The 19436-nt window shown below is 43.6% G+C and overlaps 1 protein-coding gene across 4 annotated transcripts; it reads left to right on the forward strand.

Moving 5' to 3' along the window:
* Positions 1-293: 293 nt before the first annotated feature.
* Positions 294-19145, forward strand: Nudt4 (nudix hydrolase 4). Of its 4 annotated transcripts, none has more exons than XM_063255296.1 (5): positions 772-1011; positions 12784-12894; positions 13931-13975; positions 16184-16271; positions 16516-19145. In XM_063255296.1, the coding sequence occupies exons 1-5, from the start codon at positions 913-915 to the stop codon at positions 16716-16718; spliced, it is 546 nt and encodes a 181-aa protein (XP_063111366.1). In that variant the 5' UTR covers positions 772-912; the 3' UTR covers positions 16719-19145. The 4 variants fall into 4 exon arrangements, 2 of the variants coding, with proteins under 2 accessions (XP_063111366.1, XP_063111367.1); XM_063255297.1 differs by having other exon boundaries at positions 773-1011; positions 16187-16271; XR_010049424.1 differs by lacking the exon at positions 16516-19145 and having other exon boundaries at positions 294-1011; positions 16184-16275.
* The last annotated feature ends 291 nt before the right edge of the window (positions 19146-19436 follow it).

Here is a 19436-nt window from a genome sequence, read left to right on the forward strand (position 1 = left end):
GATGCTCTAGTGGTGGCAAAGACTTGTTGAAGCTTGAGCTGGGAAGAGACAGAGAATTTGCCTTCCAGGGAAATAAACAAGGGGGTTCAGGAGAAGGCCCAGGACGGGCAGCTGAGGGCAGCTGGATGCCTGCCGCTCCGGGGTCCCTGCCACGCCGCACAGTGAGCGCCAGGCGCCCGCACTTCCTGCTCGGCGGAGGATGCGGTGGTCAGGCGCCCTCTACGGCGCTGGGGTCAAGGATCCCCGGGGGACTGGCGCGGGACTCAACCAGGGAGGCGGCAAGGCTTGGCTTCCATCCACGCACGTCCATGCCCAAGGCTTTGTTACCCCAAGTCTGCTCGAGCACCAGCCGCAAGGTCCCGCCAACTCCGAGCCCAGAGCACGCGGCTCCGCCCACCCGGAGGCCGAGGCCGCATCCTCGCCGCTCTGCACCGCCTCTCCCCGCCGCAGAGGTTGGGACGCGCAGGCGCGAGGGCGCGCGCCGTTGGGGGGGGGGCGGGGCCGGAGGCAGTATAAATAAGAGCGGAGGGGGCGGTGCTCAGCCGTCGCGGCGCCGCTGCTGGCTCGGCGCGGTTTCTCGCAACTGTCTCCTCCCTGCGCGAGCCTCGCGTCGTGAGCCTCGCGCTTTCTCCGCTCAAGGCGGCGGCAGCAGCAGTAGCAGGAGCGGCAGGGAGCTGAGGCGGCGGTGGTGGCGGGCTCCATGGAGAGCGGCAGACGTCGGAGCAGCGGCGGCGCTTTCCTCCCGGCACTCAGACTCCAGTGACCCGCGCCCGCGTCCCGCGTCCCGCACCGCATCGGAGCGGCCGACGGCCCCGGGGCTGACCGGCCTCGCCGCCCCTCGCGCGCCGCCGCCCCGACTCGCCCTCGCCCCGCTGCCCGGCGGGGTGGCGGCGGCCGCCGGCGCCCGCCTCTATGATGAAGTTCAAGCCCAACCAGACGCGGACCTACGACCGCGAGGGATTCAAGAAGCGGGCGGCGTGCCTGTGCTTCCGCAGCGAGCAGGAGGACGAGGTGAGGCGCGCTCGGAGCCGCGGCGGCGGGCCCGCGCTCCTTCCTGCTCCAGCGGGAGAGGAGACAAAGGGCCGGGCCGGGCTGGGCCTGGCCGGGTCGGGTGGGTCCCCAGCGGGAGGGAGGCACCATCTTAGCCGCTAGCGCCGCGCGCCTTCGCCGCCGACCGGGGCCGAAATGGCGTGAGCGGGGCGGCGATCGGTCCCCGGGCGCTAACGTCAAACCCCTGCCCTCCCCTCTGAGAGGACCCAGGGCCTCACCAGCCGTCGGCGTAATTCTGTTGCATTTTCGAAAAAGCAGCCTCCTCCTGGAAAGTTTCCCGACCGACGAGAGATAGCTAGGGAGCGAGGCGGAGCGATGCCAGGAGGGATAAACTGGGCGAGATGCGGGCACGGTTGCCATTTTCAGAGCGGACTCGGGCGCTTGGCGCCTTGCTCCAGGCTGCTTCGCTCGGGGACCTCCGGGGAGGAACCGGGCCTGTGCTAAGAGGAAGCGGTCAGGGTGCTCTCGCTTACCACTGCACTGAGCTTCTCAGGAAGGTGCCTAGAGTTTCTCGGTTTTTAGTTAGGTTGCGTTTATTTAATTTCTAAACGGCTCACTGTTTTCGATGTGACAGAGTAAGTAGTCATCTGGTAGCTGATAAAATCTTTTCGCATTGCCGGGCATAAAAATGAGAGGGAAGAAGTTAATCTTCTCTCTTTCATAACCAGATGTGTCCAGTAAAATGCAGGCTGAAACTGGAGATGGAACACCGAATGGCTTCCTTATTGCTGGGCGCTGTAACTATGACAGTCTACCCTCGGTGGCTTAGTTGTTCTTACGTTAACAAAAGTCATGTGCTTGAAAATTACCCTTTCTGAAACTCCTTTGGCCTTTTTTTTTTTAAAGAAACGAGTCACTTAGGTTGGTTGATCATTACTCATTCCGAGGCCATTAGTGTTAAACTGAAATCCTGAAGAAGTTTCCAGAGAAAGAGTGGCTTTGAGATGGGACTCCTTAGGGGACATAGAAACTGCAGGGCAGGGGGGTTAACATTTACAAAGTGAACAGAGCCATCCAGCATTAAATTCTGCCAAAAAAAGAAAAACGATTAGGGCCTTCCCAAGAAGAGCTGTGTCCTTAGCTGAGAGTTTTACAATACTCTTAATACAGCCAGAGAACAGTTGTGACATTTAATGCTTTAACACTTGGAAGTAGTGGTGAGTATTCCTGTTTTATTGGTGGGGAGAGAGTGCAGAACCTAAGTTTGGTGCCCAGGTGACACAGTTAGGAAGTGGAATTGTCAAAATCCAGAGTCCAGTCCCCACCCCTGGTGCTGAGCTCCTGGCACACAGCCTGGGCCTGGCAATTGGATGCTCACTGATTGTTGAATGAGTGAGATTTTGGGAGGCAGAGCCTCAAAGTCTTTCTGAAAGTGCCACCTTTGAAGTCTTGCCATGATGTGAATTTGGAAGTTAAGGCTTTGTGAACATAAAAGACTCTAGGGAAAAATAAAAGCAATGGAAGGAAATTGAATAGTCCATGCTGTGTGTATGGCAAAGGAAAAATTCTAACAAGAGCTTCAGGAATTACCTTAGGAGATACATGGATTGTTTTGTGTGTGGCAATTATTCTGCCTGGAGGCTGAGGGTGTAACTCAGTGGTAGCGCATTACTGAAAGATGGGGAGTCCTTGGGTTTGATCCCAGCACAGTCCAAAAAAAAAAAAAGGCCAGGAAGTTGTTTCTACTGTAAAATAACTATTAAGTGTACAAGAGACTATTGCCATTAGATTAAATGAAGAAACAAGATTTTGAGATTAGAGAAATGCATTATGTAAAACTATCAGTGGTAGGTTGAGAATGAAGTGAATCAGCTTATCAGCTTGCGAGGATATGCTCTGAGGGGAAGACTGGAATTCTCTAAGAAAAATGCACAACCAGCTTTAACATCTGGTTTTAGCTCTCCAGAATCACTTCTGTGGCTGTGTATGGTCCAGGCACTTTCTATTGTGTAATTACAGTATAAACTCTTAGCAAAAGGGGAAGATGTCCAGGAAAGCTATGGATTTGCTTCCACTCTGTAATTACATTGCTAGCCTTCCAAGGATAGGATACAAACCAGCTCAGACCCACCTCTTTACCTAGTAAGTAAGACATGTTTTTCCTGGCTTCAGAACATCTAGATCCTGGTTGGGATATTTTAAATACATGTTTTAATGATGAGTATAAATTAAAATAGCAGGAATAATTGCTGTTTGACCCTGAACAGGTAGGTGTCTAACCCGACCTTTCTGTACTGCGTGAAGGGACGCGTTCTCAGTAAGTCCTTAACTTTAGAACAAGTAGTTCTAAGGAAAGAAGGTTGTTCTAACAGTGGACTCATTTTCTTTTGAGTAGCTTTATATTTTTCCCGTGTTACCTTTCCCGTATATACCTTTCTTTGAGGTATATAAGTGTTAGCATTCATTTTTTTGTTTTAACATTCATCAATTTTATTAACTTTTCTGATACAGAGGATTTTCTCTTTTTGAGACAGGATCTCTGTGGTTCCTGCTGGCTTTGAAATCTCCTTTGTAGTCTTGTTAGCATTTGTATAGCAAGAAATTAGCAAGAGTAACTTGTCCCAAGGTCATGGAAGCCTTTTGAGCCCAAGGTTTTTAAGTCTTCTGTTTATCTGACCAACCTTTCTAGATAATTATTTCTGTGGGGAACCACCCTTATTTTTGATAGTTGAGCTTCCAGAAAAGGCCACAAATTACCGTATGTAGAGTAACTGGGACACTGTGCTTGGGTAGCAAAGATAACAATACAAGTAGATAACTAGAAACGCGTTGCACTGAATGTATTTGCTACAGCAGAGTCTGAACAGTAAATGCAGAGATGGTTTCTGCACTGTACAAACATACTCTGTTAGTGGAGGAGGTTATGACTGATGAAAAGGAAAGCACAGTAAGATAAAAGTGTTTTGAGGTACTCTGGGGTTCAAATCCAATGTGGATCATTTGGAATTGGCTTTGAATGAGTGGGATAGGGGACCACACATTCCAAATGGAGCAAGCCTTGGGGCTGTGGTCTAGTGGGCTACAGTGTAGGACAGCATAGAACAAGCAATTGAAAATCAGAGCACCATACATGGAAGAGGGAGAACTTACTTGGTAGGAAAAGAATTCTTCCTTTTGAACAAAGGAAGAACATTTAGGATCCAAGTGCATTGAAGCTTGAGAGTGACTGAGCAGCAAAATAGTATAGACTGCCACAGGGAGAAATAGAAATGACTTGATCCTGGGCACAGACACAGGAGTGGGATGCATTAACTTAGAGCAGCCCTAGAACTGACCCTACTCTGCCAATGGATTTGTAACTCCAGTTAGTTTTAAGCCCCAGGGGCATGGACTGAGTCTCATACCTGGGTCTGCTGTAATGCTGAGTACATACTCCTGAGGATCTGAGTTCTCAGGATCACAGTAAAGCCAAGAGTTGGTAGGGAACGATAGAGTGAGAAAACTAAACTTAGAACCAAACCCTAAATAGAAACAGTGGCAATGTTAATAAAAAAATATTAGTACATATACAATATTAAATCTCCATTCACATCTTTGCACTTTTTGCAGTACTAAGGATTGAACCCAGGGCCTTCCTGCTGAGCTAACCTCCCCAGTCTCTCTCCCTTTTACTGAGACAGGGTCTCCCTGACTCACTAGGTCACCAGGCTGGGCTCAGACTGGAATCCTGCTTTATTTTCTCCCACAGTGCTTGCTGGGATTACAACAAGAAAGCACTGACACGCCCCTCTCCGATCCTTTCAAAACATTTGAGACTGGGTACTACCAGGTTGCCTGGGCTGGGCTGAAACTGCTCGTTCTGCCTCAGCCTCCCAGAGTGCTGAATTACAGGCTTGCGCCACAACGCCCAGCTGTGTCTTTATTTACAGGTAGACTTGGCAGTCTTTGTATATGTGTACTCTGGAGCTTATAGTTCTCAAGTCACCAAAGATTTTCTTCAAGAGGCTGTTTCCATCAAGATTCAGTTCTGTGAAAAAGCAGTCTTTTCAAAGAGGGAATGTCCACGTGTAGAGAGCTGCCTACAGGGCAGCCTGTTAGGACACGCTGAGCCGTTTTGTTCGTGGGAGGCTCCTGTGTAGAACCGACACACCTTGTCCTTAGGGTCTTAATATATGATCAGGCCTTTCTCACTGTGAACCAGCGTATCCTCACTTCAGAATACTGTGCCTAATCCATCACCTTTCTGGCAGCTTGAACCACATGATGAGAATATCCCATGCCACCCGATGGGACCGAGCTGTCTGGCAGCGAGACTTGTGGCTCACCTGTCGTGAACGTGTTAACCGTTGTGCCTCTGTCGCTACCAATCTAATGCCACCCATTTTAAATTAGGCATAGTTCAGGAGAAGCAACTGTTGCTTGTGACCTTCTGTGTCTTCGTAGTCCAGAAAGTAGCACAGAACAGAGCAAGAGCACAACGCAGCCACAAGGCCTGCGGTCTTTGGAGGTGGCCATGTTGGTGCCTTGTGGAGGTTCCTGATCTCCTGCTCTGGCCTACTTTTGGTTAGATTCCTTTGAAACTGTTGGCTGCAGTAGAAGTAAGTAGGTTAATGTACAGTTTTAGTCATTCGTGATACCCTGATTCCTAAGTATGTAGAAGAAGGAACTCTTAGATTTAAGGGGATCACTAAGCTTCTACCCCGTGACCCTGAGCAAAGAGGTGATCTATGGTGCTTAGCTGTTTTCAGCAAGAAGCTATGACCTCTAGCAATTTGAGGGGTAAAAGCTGAACCAGAGGGCAATTTGGGGCCACTTGTTAGAGAATGGCCAACGTAACCCCTGAAGGCAGCAACCCCGTTATGAGGACCAGGCCTGCACTTTTGTTCAACGCGCTCTTACACATCCTCAGCCAGGAGGAGCTGTTGGCTGACGCAGGTCCGGAATCACTACTGGAAATCATTCTAGTTCACACATCACCTTCATCCTGCAAGACACGAGGCAGCGTCCAGCTACACCACTGACACTGAATACCCCCTTAGGGACCTAGGAAGAAGCCAGGTGTGAGAAGTGACTACTCAGCCATGTCAGGGAAGGCTGTTTTGTTCTGGTCATTGTCAGGTGCATGGAGAGGGCATAAGGCAGCCGGAGGGTTGCATAGGAGCGCAGTGTGGAGGTTGCCAGGCTGGAGCATGCCAGGAGGAGTTGTGCTTTTCCCCACTCCAACAGCCTTGGCTTTGGGCTTTGAGTATGAATCTTGTTTGGCTCTGTAACTTAGGAGAGGGGTATGTAACCTTTTTCTTATAAATCTCTGGTTTAGATGGAAGGCTTCATGTCTGTTTTCATCTGTCATCTTGTCACTACTGTGACAGACCTGCTGCCTTGATGGATACCTTAAAGGAGTTACCCTGTGAATGACCATGTATAGCTCTGTCAGTTGTTAGTGTGTCTTCTTGCTGGAACCTTTAGTCTTCAGCATTGTTACTTAAGCAGTACCATTTTTAGAGCATTAATTAGCATGTTAGCTGTCTTTCTGTGTAGGGGATAGGCATTACAAAAATGTTTGATGCTGTTAGTATGCTTTGGGGGATTTTTTATTTTTAATTTATTGTGCGGGGGGAGTCTCTTGTTGAGGCTTGATTTTTTTTTTTTAGATTTCCACATGTGTACAAGACATTTAGCTGGGCCTGGTGGCACATGCCTGAGGCCAGGAGGATCACTCTGAGTTCAAGACCACCCTGGCTTACATAGTGAACTCAAGTCCAGCCTGAATTATACAGTGAAACCTTATTTCAAAAACAAAACAAAAAGACATTTGATAGTTCAGTTTACTGACAGACTTACATAAAAAGGTATAATGAGTCTGAGGATGTGAATTATTTCAGTAAAAACAATCACTTGTGCTCAGTACTAGGATCTCAGAATTCATACAAAAAAAGTTTCACTTGTTAACTATACAAGCTTTTTTTTTTTTTTTTTGAAACAGGTAGTCACTGTGCAGTTCTGACTGGCCTTGAACTTACTATGTCTAAGCTGGCTTTGAACTCAGTAAAGTGACCTTCCTGCCTCTACCTCCTAAGTCCTGGGATTACAGGTGTATACCAGCACACCTGGCCATTGATCTTAAATTTTGTGGAAACTAAATTTGTAGTAACAAAGATGTGCTGCCTCTAAACATCTGATAATGGGGAAGACTTAGTGACATTAGATTTACTTGTTTTAAACTCAACTAGAAGAATACAACTGGGTCAGGGTTAGGGTTAGGCGTAGTAAGCACCTGCCTAGTAAGCGTGTGGTCGTGAATTTGAGCCCTAGTGCCAAACAAAAAAAAGAAGTATAAGAGTTTGATAATGAAAGTTAACTAATTGGCTTCAAACAATGCTGAATAGACTAAAAACTTTTTTTTTTTTTTTTTTTGAGATAGGGTATCACCATGTAATGTAGGCTAACCTTGAACTCACTGTGTAGCCCCGGCTGGCCTTAAGCTCCCAGCAATCCTCCTGCCTAAGCCACCAGAATGCTAGAACCACCATGCCTGGCTACAAAATTATTCTTAAAGTGGAATTTCTCTAGTGGTTCTTGAAAAATACTGTGATCGAGAAAAGTCTTAACTTGATGTTTTTCGTAACAAATTTCTGTGATGTCAGCAGGAAGCCCTCTTACGTCTTTCTGATTTTGTTTTTGTAGTAATGGGGACTGGCCCAAATAGTCAGGACCTCCAGCCCTGAGCGCTGTCTCTAGCACTTTGTATTTTGAGATGCTCTCCTTTGGTTGCCCAGGCTGGCCTTGAATTTAGATCCAGGAGCCCTGCAGTTTCCTGATATGAGTTACAGGTTGGACTTGATTTCTCCAGGGTTCCACAGAGACCTGTGTGGCAGGCACAGGTAGCTCACCACTCACAGGCCCAACTGCCAGTAATCCGAGGCTTTTTAACTTTCGGAAACCTTTCCTTAGCAGGAAAAATGGCTTTATAACACTGGGAACTATAAAATGATGTATGAGTATAAATTTGGCTTTCATCTCAAAACCTGCTGAACTAGAGCAAGTGTGAGGGTTCTTGGGGAGTAAGGAGGAGGTGCTTACAAAATACTGAGAAAGTATTGAGCTCCCGGGCTGGTGGCACACGCTTGTGATCCTGCACTTGGGAGGCTGATATGGGAGATCACGGAGTTCAAGGCCAGTTTGGGCTATGTAATGAGTTCTTGTCTCAAAAAAAAGAAAGGTATTGAGAGATCCTATTTGTTCATTTTAACCCCTTGCCTAAGAAATTACTATCTGTAGTCTGCCTGATTAAAATATGAACATCTTCTGAAGCAATGTTAATTTTTCTGTTGCCTCTATCAATCTAGTATTAGGGATGATTTGTGTGTTTCCACACCCTTGTCTCATGCCTGTGGTAAACTCCAGTGAGTTTCTAAGAATGGCTTTGCTCACCCTGTTAGCTGACTTCAGATTAAATTTGTCCATCCTCAGGGTGTGGTAGCACACACCTACACATCCAGCGCACCGCACCGGGAGGCTGAGACAAGAGAACTTCGAATTCAAGACCCTCTTGGCAGTTTAATGGATCCTGTCTCAAAAGAGGAAGGGCTGGGAATGAAACTCAGTGTAAAGGTGCTGAGTCCAGGACCCAGTACTACAGAAACCAAATCTTCATCTTTTTATTCTGGGGGCGAGAGAGGCTGTGTGAATTATCCTCATCTCTGTCCATGCTCGCGCTGCTGATTTCCGTGCACCCTTGCAGGCAGTGCCCTAGTCCATTCATTCTCTCTATCTTGTTCCTAATCACCACCTTCCCGGATGCCCCAGGGGTGCCCTTGCTCTCATTGGAATTGTAATGGAGTCTTGCAGATAAGTAGGCAGCGTTTCATAAAGCGAGCTGGTTTTCAAGGCTGGGGCACATATGTCAGATTTCTGTTTTTTAAGTTAGTATTTTGGTCGTTTTCCAGTTTTTTAAGTTTATTGGGATATATTAAGTACAAATAATGGCATTCATCTAGGGAATTTGTACCTGTATATGACACACATTGATTTTTTTTTCCCATTCTCCTATCCTCCTTTCAAACCCTCTTCTCTTTCTTATTTACAAAAGTTTTATTTCTTTTTTCGTGGTTTTATCATTTTAAACCATATAAATTAAATACACAGTTAAACTGATTTAAAAAAAAAACACATTTCATGATTTGATCATATTTAATGTTTTTGGAATGTCAGAGTTCTTGGACAATAAATCACTAGGGTAAGTCTCACAAAGGGATGTACCTTTCCAGAGGCGTAGATCTGTGGTGTCTGAACAATATAGGACACCTAAAATAAGACTAGTGGGCAAAGAAACTCAATTTTTAAATTTATCCAGTCTTGCTGGATTACATGCCTGTAATCCCAATACTCCAGAGGCTGAGGCAAGGGAATTTTGTGAGTCTGAGACCAGCGTGGGCTACAAAGTGAGTTCAAAGCTAGCTCAAACCACAAAGCAAGACCCTGTCTCAAATAAATAAATATTTTATCCAGTCTTAAATCTAAATAGCCATATGGTGCTAATGACAGTGTGACATAGAGTGTAATTCTACAGCCTAAAAAAACATGACAAGTCCAAAAGTAGGGTTCAGGGCAGGCCGGAATTCTTGGCAAGTCAGGGACCTGTTTCATCTGAAGGGTTGTTGGTGGGGACGAGAAGGAGAGGCTTAATATGCTAGGTTTCAAATCTACCATCCCCGAAAGATGGCTATTAGGAGATTTCCTTTCTTCCCCCGCCTTTTTTTTTTTTTTTTTTTTAAATCGGTACTGGGGATCAAACTCACGACCGCCTGCTTGCAAGGCAGTGCTTATGCCGCTGAGCTTCCTCCCCCCTTTTTGAGACAGTATCACTGTGCAGTTCAGGCTGGCCTTGGGCTCACTTTGCAGCCCACGCTGGTCTCAAACTCACAAGATTCCCTAGTCTCAGCCTCTGGAGTATTGGGATTACAGGCTTGTACCACCATGCCCAGCAAGATCTCTTTTCCTAAGCTAGTCACATAGATGTTTCCTAGACCTTAACAATTACTCATTCAAATTTATAGGTGTTTGATCTTTTGATCAAATTTAATCTTTCTTAGCCTGTCAAGGGACTCCGAGCATGTTAAAATTCTTGGATTAGGCTAAATCATGGTTTGGTTTGGTTTTGTTTTGAGACATAGTCTCCCTGTGTGGTCCAGGATGAACTGGGAGCCATTTTCTCGTCCAGCCTCTCAATGCATGCTGGGATTATAGGTGAACCATCACAACATTTTAGGCTAAAGCCTTTCCCCATAATTTGTGTAGGTCTGTTTCATGAGGCTTCCTAAATAATTTATGAAAGGGTGATACTGGATCATTTGGGTTCCAGTCTCTGGCTTTTGGAAGAATACTTAATCACACCTTGCTTGAAATCCTGTAGATGAAAATTTAGTTTTAAAATCTAAAGTTTAAAAGCTGGCCTTGTTTGTGGCCATTGAGCACTCTGGGAGGGTGAAGCCAGAGGGTTGAATCCAACTTGGGCTTTTTAGTGATTTAGAGGAGTACCTATCAAAATATAAAGCTCAGTGTTAAGGTTTCATTCCCAGCACCATCCCCCTAAACAAACTTTTGAAGCTTAAATGTTCAGAAAAACAGACACAGACTATACTAATGTGTTTCCCAACATGCTCTTAAAGACGATTGTGGAGAATTAGGAACATAATAATCATTGCCCTGTTCACATACCACTTTCAATTTTATTTTTCGGGGCTCCAACATATCGAATATTGATGGTTTTAAAATTCCTTTACTAAATGATATGTTTCCAGTGGCTAGCCACCTAGACTGGTCCCATTAAGTGAAGTTGCTTAGAGAGTGTAGAATTGGGTAGCAAGAATGTTACCCAGCTGTGCACTTTGAAACTATAATGTTAAATGAGATAATGTAAACATACAAACTTGAAAATTGTATCCAGCACTCAGGGAGGCTGAGGCAAGAAGAGTGCTGTGATTTCAAGGCCAGCCTGAAACTACATAGTGATATCCTGTCTCAAAACAAAGCAAAACAACCTCCAGGTATAAACAGCAAAATTAAATCTATGTAACAGGAAAGAGGGAGATAGATCCTATGCAAGCAGGAAGGGGACTTGGAGGGAGCAAGGGAAAGGGGAAGAAAGAACTTGATGGGGCTAGAAGGAGCCTGTGAGCCCTTACCCATATTTGGGGACCAGTCTTGAGACACAGCCATGGGTTACCATAGAGCCTCAGGAACCCTGTTCTGAGTGGTGGTTCGGTTGCTATCTAGGGATCCAAACTCAGGCTTCTAATGGTCATGAGATCAAGCCATGCAAGTTCTTTACCCCTGCTTCACACCTGTGGCCCACACCTCTTTTTTGATAGAATTCAAAGGTTTTGAAATTCCAGTTTCACCTTGTTTAAAGTAGAATTTGAACAAAGGAACCATAGCAGCGTTTTAGCTGATCATTTCCTTTTTCCAAACTTTTACATTAGTCTTATCTATACTTAATTTCTTAGCCCACCTTTAATAAATCACTGCATACTCTGTTCTGATATGTCTCTTTTCTCCTTCATGTCATCATCAATCCTGAGAAATTGTAAGCCAAGGACAACTGGTAGCATTTGGAAACAAGCCTAGTTCTTGAGCAGTGCGTCCACCTCAGTAAGTTGAGAATGGATCATGGAATGGTCAGCAGCGTGTGCCCAGCCCGTGTCTGAGGTGTGTAGTGCACTGTCAGGCGGACAAGATAGTTATTTCTCACGGGCATGTCCAGCCAGAGGCCACAGATTGGACATCCCTGGTGAGGATATTAATGCATTGGAAAGCACCACGGAAAGAAACCCATTAGTTATCAGTATAGTCACAGATACTTTCAAGTCCAAACGTATTATCTTCTGATACTTGGTAGATTTGCTTAACTCTGGCAGTTTAGTTCCTAATTTTGATACTTAGCACATTCATGGTGAGGCTGTAACTTTTACTTCTTGCTGCCAGATGGCTCTGGACCACCGCTGACATATACCTGTCTCTGCTAGCCATTGGACAGCATGGGATGGTGTCATCCAGCACCAAAAGCTGTCTGATGGGACAGTTATGCTTGCACCACTGGCGTTCCAAGCTGGTGGGAACATGTTAAGTCCTGTTGGTAATACCTAAACCTTACGTTAAGGGTTAAGTTTACATTTCATTTTACTAAAAACTTCACTACATCTTACATCTTCCAGGTAAGAGAACAAGGTGTCCTACAAACAGTCATACACGCTTATTTGGAAGATACATAGGTTCTTTAAATTTATAACTGACCTGACCACAAGCCTCAGCACATTCAACTCTAGGGCTTTGGAAAAAAAACAAATACAAAAAAAACCTTTGGTTTTAGCCTTTGTTAATACCTAAAAATTAGAAAGTTGTACTGTAAGTGATTCCATTAGGCTGTAGTGCTCTACTGGTGTGGCCATGTTAATGGTGAATTCTGATTTTAGCCTGTTATTTGGAGACAGCATCTTGTATGTATTCCAGGCTGGCCTTGAACAGATTATGTAGCCCAGGTTGGCCTCAACTCTTGACCATCATTCCACTTTAGCCTAAGTCTGGGGTTACAAGGATGTGCCACCACACCCAGCTGATTTTAGCCTTTGTGCTCACAAAATTCCCCAGATGCTTCTTGGTGATACAACACGTGCCTTTAGTAATTTTGACAAAACTGAAGGCCTGACATGGCAGGAGCTATATATAGCCCAGAAGACTTGAGAATGTTTGCATTCATCGTGCTTCTCAGGCTGAGAACATGGGCGTTGCTTGCAGGTGCTGCTGGTGAGTAGCAGTCGGTATCCAGACCAGTGGATCGTCCCAGGAGGCGGAATGGAGCCTGAGGAGGAGCCGGGCGGTGCAGCCGTGAGGGAAGTTTATGAGGAGGTGAGGGATTTCACTATGTAATATTGGGGGGTCAGATCACAGCAGTGCTTTTTTTGTGGTCCAACTCAACATTTTAGGCATGTGACCATAGATACTATTTTGTTAAACAGATACTTTTTTTTTTCTTTTTTGTACTGGCAATTGAACTCAGAACCACACACTTGACAGGCAGGCACTGTGCCACTGGACTGTACCTTCAGTTCTTAAAAAAAGATATTTTTTCAACCTGGTAAAATACGTAGTGCTAAATTCAATGTGGAAGTCCCCCAAAATTGCATTAGTACCTAACTGCCTGTTAGATTTGTTTGACCAGTGATCAGTGTGTAACATGATGGCTTTGCTGTGAACATGACTGCACAGAAGTTAATTGTGTGCTACAGTTCTCAAATGAATGAGAAGCCAGTTGCTTTTTTTCTCAAAGTTTAGCACACGTGGCACATCCTGTGCACAGGGGCACACGACCTGATCCCCTAGTTGTCTTTTCCTTGACCACAGGGTTCACTTTTGTGACAGGTAAAACAAAAAACACAAGTGAGCAGCAGTGCCAGTCCCCACAGAAGTGTGTGCTGTGTGCTTTCATGCTGCTTGTCAGGGAAGGTTTTGCAGCAGTGGGTCTTGGAAACCAGTTTCCTGTGGGAAGCACACCTCGGGCAGGGGCAGGGGCTCCCCAGAGAACTGTTGGGCTGCATACCTCGGTAAACAAGAGGACTCTGCAGAAGGGTATTGTGCGGAAAGAACTGTCTACCTGCACCCCAGTAAAAGGAGAGAGGCCTTTAGTTAAGAAAGCAGAAGTCTATCCTTAAAAGCCTCTCGTTTCTGATGTTTGGCCCAAATTGGCAGTCTGATTTTCGTTTGTTAGATTTTGCCACTTGAGGCTTTATAGCAAACTACAGGCAGCAGTCTTCACAAAGCTGAAAGATAGTGGCTTGGTGTAGAGAAGGTCTGTTATGTTTAGATTTAAAATCTGAAAGAGCCAGAATATAGTTTGTAAAAGTGTCGTGAAAAATTAATATTTGGCATTTTATCTTTTTAACAGGCAGGAGTCAGAGGAAAATTGGGTAGGCTCCTGGGAATATTTGAGGTGAGTTACAAAATTAAATCTCACTTGGCTCATAGAATAGGTGATTTTTTTTTCTAAAATAAGAAAAATAAAACTACCAATAGGCAGGTTGGTCACAGGATCAAGAAAAGTAAGTAAGAGTGGCATCTTCCCATCTGCCATCAATATGCGTGACTGCTTGTTTGACATGCAGAGGGGCAACACAGAAAGCTCAGTCTTGGTCCAGACCACACTGCGTACTGACCTGCAGAGCCGTCTAAGGATCAGTTGCTGGTCATCCCCTCAGCAGATATTAAGACAGCATAATGACTATCCCTAAAGGACTGTAGGGAGACAACGAAAGTCAGCTTCCGCCAGGCAAGATGGTGTGTGCGTGCAGCCCCAGCACTTGGGAAGCTGAGGCAGAAAGATCACAGCCAGTTTGAGGCCAGCCTGAATTACATAGCCAGACCCTATCAAAAAACATAGGAATAGAATTCTCATACCATGTAATGCTTATTCCTGAGGGCAAAATTGGATTTTCAGAGAGGGAATTTGAAATGTTAGGTGTTTCATGGAGGACAGACGAAGTCAGGTTCCAAGAATTAGGAGTTCTCAAGTGTTTCAGACCTGGCTACAGAGTATGCCAGAGCATGGGCACTTTAAACTTACTCTTTTTGCAACTTAATACTTAAGGGTTAGCCCAGTCTTCTTGGAGCATACAGATTTTACTTTGAAGCTTTCAGGAAAAAATCCGAGCTGTATAGCATAGCACTTTGTAGAATTAATGACAGACTAGAGTACAGTAGTTATTACAACAAAGTTCTTGAGGTATTATTCACAGTTTTCCAAGATTGAGCACTTACTTTACCCAGTTCCATAGCACCATCTCCTGGTTAAACTGAAAAACCACCGAGATTTCCCTGTGATTTAGATATCGTGATACAAGTGACATCTCTGTATTGTGGTGACAAGGTCTTTGAAGAAAACTTACTAATTATAAGGCTTATAATAATTGGAAAGTAACTATTGTTTTACAAATACTGTTTTTCGGAGGGGAGGATGAGACAAGGTCTCCATGTAGAGTTCAGCCTGGCCTTAAGAAACTCATGTAACTCAGGCTGGCCTCAAATTCAGTGATCCTCCTGCCTCAGCTTCCAAATGCGGGGATAATAGCCACATACTACCACACCCACCTCAAAAATACTATTTAATAGAAAACATCAAACTATATCTAACCCCTTAGCAAATTTAAGTGAAAATTATTTTGGTGATTGTGAATGCACTACAGTAAACACTGATTTGCTGGACATAAAAATAAGAAAAATTCTTAAGAATGAAAATATTTTTACATGACACGTGCCTATGTTTTATTGTGGTTATTATTCCTTCTCAAAACTAATAGTTGAAGTGGTTGCTCAAATTATTTAGGAAAAAAAAAAATGAAGGCTGTTGTTTCAAGCCTAACACTATAAATGATTAAATTTAATCAGGATAAGAGCCTTCATGTGAAGGCCAATTTGTGTTCCACTGGGCATGGTGGCTCACGCCTATAATCCCAGCAGATGGAAAGCTGAGGCAAGAGGATCCTGCTGACTTTGAGGCCAGCTTAAACTGCACAGTGAAGCCATTTCAAAAACAAAAGGAAACATTAGCTCTGTTAACAGTATTTATTCAGCCCAGGCTATATTTCATTTTAAAACAAAATGTTAGCACTACAGGTATCCCTAAGTGACTGGAACTGGCAGGAGAAAGGAAAAGAAAGCCATTTATTCTCAATACTCTCTAACAGCCAAGGCAGAGGCCCCAGCCAGCATAGCTAGCCTGTGCTTTTATGTGCACTTTGTATCCCCCAAGTGCTCTAACGGAACTGGGAGCTTTGCTGTACAGATCCCGACTGAAGCAGCTTTTCACAGCACTGAAAAGGCCCAGGGAGTAGAAGGAGGGATAAAAATTACAGGAATACAGTTGTTTTAATACAGATTCCATTCACATCTTAAGATTTTCTTTATAAAAATTAGACATATAATTCTTAGAAGTTTATTACTGGGAGATAATTTCACCATCAGTGGTGATGAGGTTCCATTTCCTTACGTGTACTTTCTGCCTGTACGAACCCTTCTATACCAACATCAGGCCCCTGTCTGTTGCCATCAGCAGCGTACCAATCAGCAGCGTGCCACACGGATTGCCCTGAAAACTTGACAGCTAGCACCTGTAAATTAAAATGCTTTTCTTTTTATATTCAAGCAGAACCAAGACCGAAAGCACAGAACGTATGTATATGTTCTTACAGTCACTGAAATATTAGAAGATTGGGAAGATTCTGTTAATATAGGTAAGTTCTTTTTGTTATCTGAATTCTTTTCAGTCACTGTTATATCTAATTTCTATCTTAAGTTTTTTGGGTAGTTGTTTCAGAGTAGGGAAGATGTACCTTAATAGTCTTTCCAGCATACTATGTAAGCCATTTCTTAAAAAACAAAGACATTACATTGCAGAGAGTGAGGGGATCGTGTCAGTAGGTCTTGTGTACTTTTAATAATTGACTTAATAGTAACCCATGTCCTCATGTTCTCTAGGAAGGAAAAGAGAGTGGTTCAAAGTAGAAGATGCAATCAAAGTTCTCCAGTGCCATAAGCCTGTACATGCAGAGTATCTGGAAAAGTTAAAGTTGGGTTGTTCCCCAACCAATGGAAACTCCACGGTCCCATCCCTTCCAGAGAACAGCGCCTTGTTCGTGAGCACCACACAGAGCCCTGGGCTGCCATCCAGCGTGAGATAGGGAGAGTCAGAGGGCTGCCCCGATGCACACTCTCCTCCAGCTCAGGGAGAGGCTCCGCACTGTCCTTGGCCAACATCTGAATGATGCCCGCAAACTGTCTGAATTTGCCATGCAGGAATTTCAAACAATTTGCATGTTTTTCAGATGCTTTCAAATCTTCTTTAAAAAAAAAAAAGTGTACAATATTTTAATAAGCCAAAGCCATGTGGAATTTTTTTTTTAGATGCCTTAACTGTGCTCCCCTTTCCCAGTGTTATTTTGGTTGTCATTTTTTAAGCAGCATTTTCAGTTTTTCTTATCCATATAAGCAGTGTTGCTTATTTTGTCAGAGATCAAACTACTCAATGGGTAAATTCTCCCAAAATTGTTTTCTCATTTGCAGCATTAACTTATTCAAGAAATCTACAGCTGGAATTAAAATATTTTTGGTATTTAAATCCATCTACCCAAGTTAACTTTATAGGATCCTGATTTTAATTCATAAATTGTAGATTCAGTCTATTTCATTATGATCCTCTGTTTTGACAGAGAACTTTTAAGTTTCTATATTGGGATTCTGTCAATTCATTTGTCTGAATTTCCATATATTTTGTCACCATCAACCAGAGACAATTATTTCCCCTAAAAGTTTGGTTTAAAAATGCAATACAACTTTATAGTTAATTAATTTTTAGGGAAATATTAGCAAAATGCATGTAGTACATTGTCATGAAACTTGTATTTCATGGAATTTATTTAGCATGCTCAGTTGCCAATTCTTTTATCTGTAATCTCTTTACATAGAATACCTTAGAACTGTTTTCCTTCAAAGTAAATGGCTCTTAAACCAGTCAGTGGTGGTTGCCTCCCAGTGGGGGCTGAGGCCGCCTTGCTGCAGCTGTCACAGGCTTATGTATTAGGGCACCTTTGAATGTCTCACCCTTTCTAGGTTGTCAGTACTGTTTGTCACAGAGCCTGTGGGGCACTGGAACGTACTTAACAATGATCTTGTTGTGGATTTGTCTCAGAATCAGGCGTCCCATCTAAAGTGTACATACACACCCTGTCTGAAACTCCCACACTTCCCCATTGAGGTCAGAGATGAGGAAGGAAGCAAAATCTTTGAAGATGTGGGATTGGGCTTCTGAAACAATTTTTAATGTAGACATTAGTCTTGTAAATATTACAGCTGGTGAGTACGAAGTAGAAGTTAAAACATAAGCTCTATAAATTGTTCACCTTTAGAGATAAAATTGCTGCTAAAAATATAGTCCTTACACTTAAGGAAAATTGGTGCCATTTTGAAAATGAGATCTTGTGTCATGAATGCAGCTAAATTAAATATAAGTGATAGTTCACAAATTAATGCTGTCAAAGGGATGAGAAAGAAACCAGTGACGCTCCACTCTAAATTATGTAGTGTGATCAGGCATGGTCATCCAGAATTTTTTATATTTTTCTTTGTACAGAGGTTATATAATTCTGGGTGTTTTTTTTTTTTTTTAAGTAAACATTTCAAATCCCACAAATCAACATTTTCTACCAATCATCAGTAGACTAAGATTTTCTCAGCAATCTCTGAAACTTCGTCAAATTATATACTTAACAGAAAAACTGGATTGTTTTTGTATATAAGGCTGCTTCCACCTGAAATGCTGTCACAAGAACTTAGGGCGATTTTTCTTGTACATGGTATTCTTAGGTAATAATGCATGAACTTATTTTATAAACTCTTGGACTATGTATTTGACATGTAAAAATGTACAGTTTGTCAGCCATCTCTTAAGTTGTAGACTATAAATATTGTATAATTTTCTTTGGTCAGAAACATTTGGACTAAGTAGTGCCACTTGGGTCAAGATTTTCTGTAGTACCATTTATTTAGCAAACCCAACTGTTGTTAGGCTATGCAATTAGCAAAAATTTGTATACAACAGAATACAGTTCTCACACATAAATTCCATGAGGGGTTCTGCAGTCTAGCAAAATCAGAGGGGGGGAAGTCCTAAGGAAGTTCAGAAAAAGCCAGTAATACCAGGCCTATATAGTTGAATCCACTAAGGATAAATAATGTCTACTATCTCAACTCTCCAAAGTTTACCGTGTTGATACTGTCCTTTGTGCTTATTTGTGAGATAGCTGAATAAAACTGGGCAGCTAACTTTCAGCTCCATGTGCCTCCTGTATAAACAGAAATTAAGCAGTTAGTGTAAATTGACTCACAGGCAAAGTAGGAACTGCCCTGCATGTTTTTGTAAAGAGATGGTATTTTCCAACCAAGCACAGGATATCCAGTTTTCTGTCAGCCACGCCACTATAAACCAGAAAAACTGAAGGGGAGAAATGATTGTTGTACACAATGAATTGCTTTGCATGGTCCCGTTTGAGATAATTGGTGTAAGGATCTTGACTTTTTTATATTTGGAAACAAATAAAAATGGAAACGCATCTCTCTGGTTTTCTTTTTCAGATTTAAGCTTAGGCTAAGGTACATGCTTTGGACTTTGAATGCACTGCTTCCTCAATCATAGATCTAGAGTACCCTCCCATCAAGGATGGGTGTACACATACCTTACCATGCACACAGGTGGTTTCAAATCACCTAACCCCACCCCACCCCTGTCCCTGGTGCCGTTAGTGTTATAGTTTAAGGATTGGTTATTTGGAGGAGTATGGAGCTGTTGTGTTTTCTACGTCCCAGTCCTGTCCAGTTAGTCACTGAAACGTTTTCCAGGATAG

The sequence above is a fragment of the Cavia porcellus genome, unplaced genomic scaffold, assembly GCF_034190915.1.
Source record: "Cavia porcellus strain 051 isolate PalLab524CR breed Dunkin Hartley unplaced genomic scaffold, mCavPor4.1 scaffold_8, whole genome shotgun sequence".
Classification (NCBI taxonomy): domain Eukaryota; kingdom Metazoa; phylum Chordata; class Mammalia; order Rodentia; family Caviidae; genus Cavia; species Cavia porcellus.

What these genes read in the sequence shown, in the direction of transcription:
- Nudt4 (XM_063255296.1), top strand. Translation starts at nt 913, where the DNA reads ATGATGAAGTTCAAGCCCAACCAGACGCGGACCTACGACCGCGAGGGA. An exon ending in TGAGGGAAGTTTATGAGGAG is followed by an intron (nt 12,895 to 13,930) that starts GTGAGGGATTTC and finishes TCTTTTTAACAG; the next exon opens with GCAGGAGTCAGAGGAAAATT. An exon ending in GGCTCCTGGGAATATTTGAG is followed by an intron (nt 13,976 to 16,183) that starts GTGAGTTACAAA and finishes TTTATATTCAAG; the next exon opens with CAGAACCAAGACCGAAAGCA.